Here is a 3471-nt window from a genome sequence, read left to right on the forward strand (position 1 = left end):
GGATACATACAGCCCCTTCCTCTCCTCTAGCTGACTCCTCCTTTCCCAAGGCAGAGCTCTGTTTGCATGCAGTGGGAATGGATCTTGTCTCATCACTACCTACCTTTAGACCTTAGGCCCAAGAGTTTTGTTTCTCCATTTTGGAGATTTCACTTGAAGCATGTCATGAGATCTTACTTTGGTTCTGGTTCTGATTACCATCTCCTTAACCTCCCTTCTCTGTCTGCCAATCTCGGTTCCGGCTACCTTGGATCGATAATTTGTAAATGTTCCCCAAGTGGTGTTACTGCCTTGTCCACTCTTGCATTCTTTTCAATATTTATTTGTTTGTTTTTTAAACTAATATTTATGGGGTGTGTATAGTGTTTAGGCTCCCAACTAGGCATGAGATTTTGATTCCTACCCAATTCCAACTGGAAAATGAAATTACCTCATTTTGTCAGACATCCACTTTCAATCCTACAGTGGTCTCTAAGTCCATGAGACTTTGAGGAGGAGGTTAAGCTGAAATCCAGGAAGAAGTCAATAGTATCTTGTCTCCTTCAGTGGGGCATGTCCTGGGATGAACTTTCCCCAGAGCCTTTGAAGAGCTCTCCTTACCTCTTGATTCTTGAGGCTGTAGATGATGGGGTTGACCATGGGCGTGAGTACAGTGTAGAGGACAGAGAAGGCCTTTCGGAGCAAGGGGGCCATGTGGTCTGTTGGGGCCACATAGACCACGATGAGGGTGCCATAAAACATCCCGACCATGCTGAGGTGGGAGGAACAAGTACAGAAGGCTTTCTGCCTCCCATGGCTTGAAGGTATTTGCAGCACAGCCCTCAGGATGAAGGTGTAAGATGCCATAATCAACAGGAATGGGGCCAGGGTCAGGCAGGCTGAGATGCTGACTCCAGCTCCCCACATGACCCCCACATCCCCACAGAAAAGCTCTACAACTGGAGCAAAGTCACAGAAGTAGTGGTTGATCTCTCTGCTCCCAGGACAGAGGGACAGAGGGGCTGCCAGGGCCAGAGTGAAGGCAGAAAAAAAGAAGCCGCCGAACCAAGCACCAGAAGCCAGACAGCTACAAATCCAGGTGCTCATCAGGGCACGGTAGTGGAGGGGGTGGCAGATGGCCAAGTAACGGTCATAGGACATGGCAGAGAGCAGGAGGCACTCAGTGGCCGCCAGTGAGGCAAACATGTAGAACTGGACCAGACAGCTGACCAGTGAGATGACTTTCCTCCCTTCCAGGAGACTCCACAATAGCCGAGGCATGAGGTTGGAGGAATAGCCAATCTCCAGTAGGGAGAAGTGGCAGAGGAAGAAGTACATGGGTGTGTGCAGTATCCGCCTGGAGGCCACGGCCAGCAAGATGAGGGCATTTAACCCAACTGTCACCACATAGATGGCCAGAAAGAGGGTGAAGGGGAGAAAGCCCAGTTGTCGCAGCTCCCCGAAGCCCACTAGGATTAGCCAGGTGGTCTGGTTCTCACGGTCACCACTCGACTGCTTCCTCATCTAGATCTGGGCCCAAGGGAAGAGAGGAAAGTGACTAAAATTAGCCAAGATCCTATTATGGCCATACTGCATGCTTGGCTTATTCACTTATTCATCACAGCAGGCATTGGAGACAGGACTTATTGTCTTCTGTTGTCAGAAGAGAAACAGACTCAGTGAGTTTAACTCAATTATTCAAGGTCGCTATAGTGGAGTCATCATTTGAACTCAGGTTTGTTTGACTCCAAAGCTCCTGAAGAATCTACTGTTCTACAATGCTTTCCCAAACACTTTCAGAATTCTAAAAATGTCAGAACTAGAGAGTAGCATAGCACTCCTTCAGTCATCAGGGAGCTTCTTACCTGGCAATCCTGGCTGAGCACCAGTGGGAGTACCAGATCTGGGGAACTCTTCTGGAAGGGTGAGAGAGGTACCCAGGGCCTAAAGGGGAGGTGGTCCTACTCCGAGGCCATGCATGTCCCTGAGGCAGCCACTCATCTCAGACTATTTTCCCTTTCCAATAAAGTGAGATTTGCAAATGCAGATAAGCAATCTTTATCATCCCCTCCTTGAGGGATGCATTATAGAAAGATCTGAATTAACTCAAGTTCCAATCCCCTGAGAAGCTGTTTTCTCTCCTTGGACAAGTGGCCTAGTGAACCTTGGTAAAGCCATTTCCAAATTTTGCCCAGTCTCTGGTCAGTTTGTCAGTAGCTGGGAATACTTTATTTTTTTTTGTTCTTATGCCATATATTCTCCATAGTTGTTAAATGCTCAATTTATCTCACCTAATTGTGGTTGTTTAGAAATTTCTACACTAGTACAAGTTTCCTTCTCTTAGTTACTGCAGTATTACCTTAACACCAAAAGCACAAAAGAACCATGATAAGTACTTGCAGAAGGAATAATAATATATGTAATGAATAAATGAATAAGTTACAATAATTTTCCAATAGCAAATTGCCATGGAAAAATTGCAGCAGGTGACAATTAATACTTGGGCCAGAGAAAGAGACATTTAAATGTCTACTAAGGAGAGAAGGAATCTCTGGGTTCTCTCCTAACTCAGGGAATACTGGAATATTGCCATTCAGAGTTTGAAATGGAACCATGGTTAAGATTCGAGATAGACGTCAAAGAGGTTTGTGTGTGCATGTATGTGTGTCAGGAGGAAGGAACCAGAAAGCTCAACGTCATATACAGTCCTCACATTTTTGAAGATAAAAAAGGTGACATTCCACTCTAGCAGATGGCAGCGAGAACACAGGGTTTTTGCGTTACTGCCTCAGTCCTACCTTTTCCTCTGGATTTGGGTTTATATTGTGTAGACACACATTCAGTCATGTGGGGGTGCAGACACAGAACAGGTCGAATACTTTCATATGGACTTGAACGTATTTTGTTTTCTATACTAGTAACTTCTTAAAGAGCCAGGAAGAGACTTGAACTGAGAGTGAAATAGGACCCTGGGTTTAGCAGAGAGATGGAGCAAAGGAAGAAACTAGGAAACTAACCAAACCTTCCAACCAGTCAACTGACCCAGAATTTCTCAAGCGTAGACTCTGAACCAATGCTTGTGATAAAAAAGTTATGGGCTGGCTGGTTAGCTCAGTTGGTTAGAGTGTGGTGTTATAACACCAAGATCAAGAGTTTGGATCCCCTTACCACCCAGCCACCAAAGAAAAAAATGTTACTAGTGCCCTTGCCCACCAGTGTATTCAACCTTGGTCCCTGGTAAAATTATTATTATTTTTTTCCTTTTTGTCTTTTTTACTGACTGGTAATGGGATCGCAACCCTCGGTGTTGCTCCCATGCCTCGCTCAGCCAGTGAGCGGGAACCGGTCTCCACATGGGATCCGAACCCTCGGCGGGAGCGCCGCCGCGCTCCCAAGCGGCACACTCTCCAGTGCACCACCGGGCCAGCCTCCTGGTAAAATTCTTAAATAGATATTTTATAGAATAGTTAGAAGTCTCATAAGGGATCACCA

General features: G+C 46.0%; 1 protein-coding gene across 1 annotated transcript; it reads right to left on the minus strand.

The window, feature by feature from the left end:
• Window positions 1-522: 522 nt before the first annotated feature.
• LOC103588869 (olfactory receptor 11A1-like) lies at window positions 523-1503 on the minus strand. Its single transcript, XM_008570690.1, has one exon. The coding sequence runs from the start codon at window positions 1501-1503 to the stop codon at window positions 523-525; it is 981 nt and encodes a 326-aa protein (XP_008568912.1).
• Window positions 1504-3471: the final 1968 nt, after the last annotated feature.

Source organism: Galeopterus variegatus, unplaced genomic scaffold (assembly GCF_000696425.1).
Source record: "Galeopterus variegatus unplaced genomic scaffold, G_variegatus-3.0.2 Scaffold622, whole genome shotgun sequence".
Lineage (NCBI taxonomy): Eukaryota > Metazoa > Chordata > Mammalia > Dermoptera > Cynocephalidae > Galeopterus > Galeopterus variegatus.

Excerpts from the sequence above, each read along its gene's own strand:
- LOC103588869 (XM_008570690.1), bottom strand. The coding sequence starts at position 1,503 with ATGAGGAAGCAGTCGAGTGGTGACCGTGAGAACCAGACCACCTGGCTA.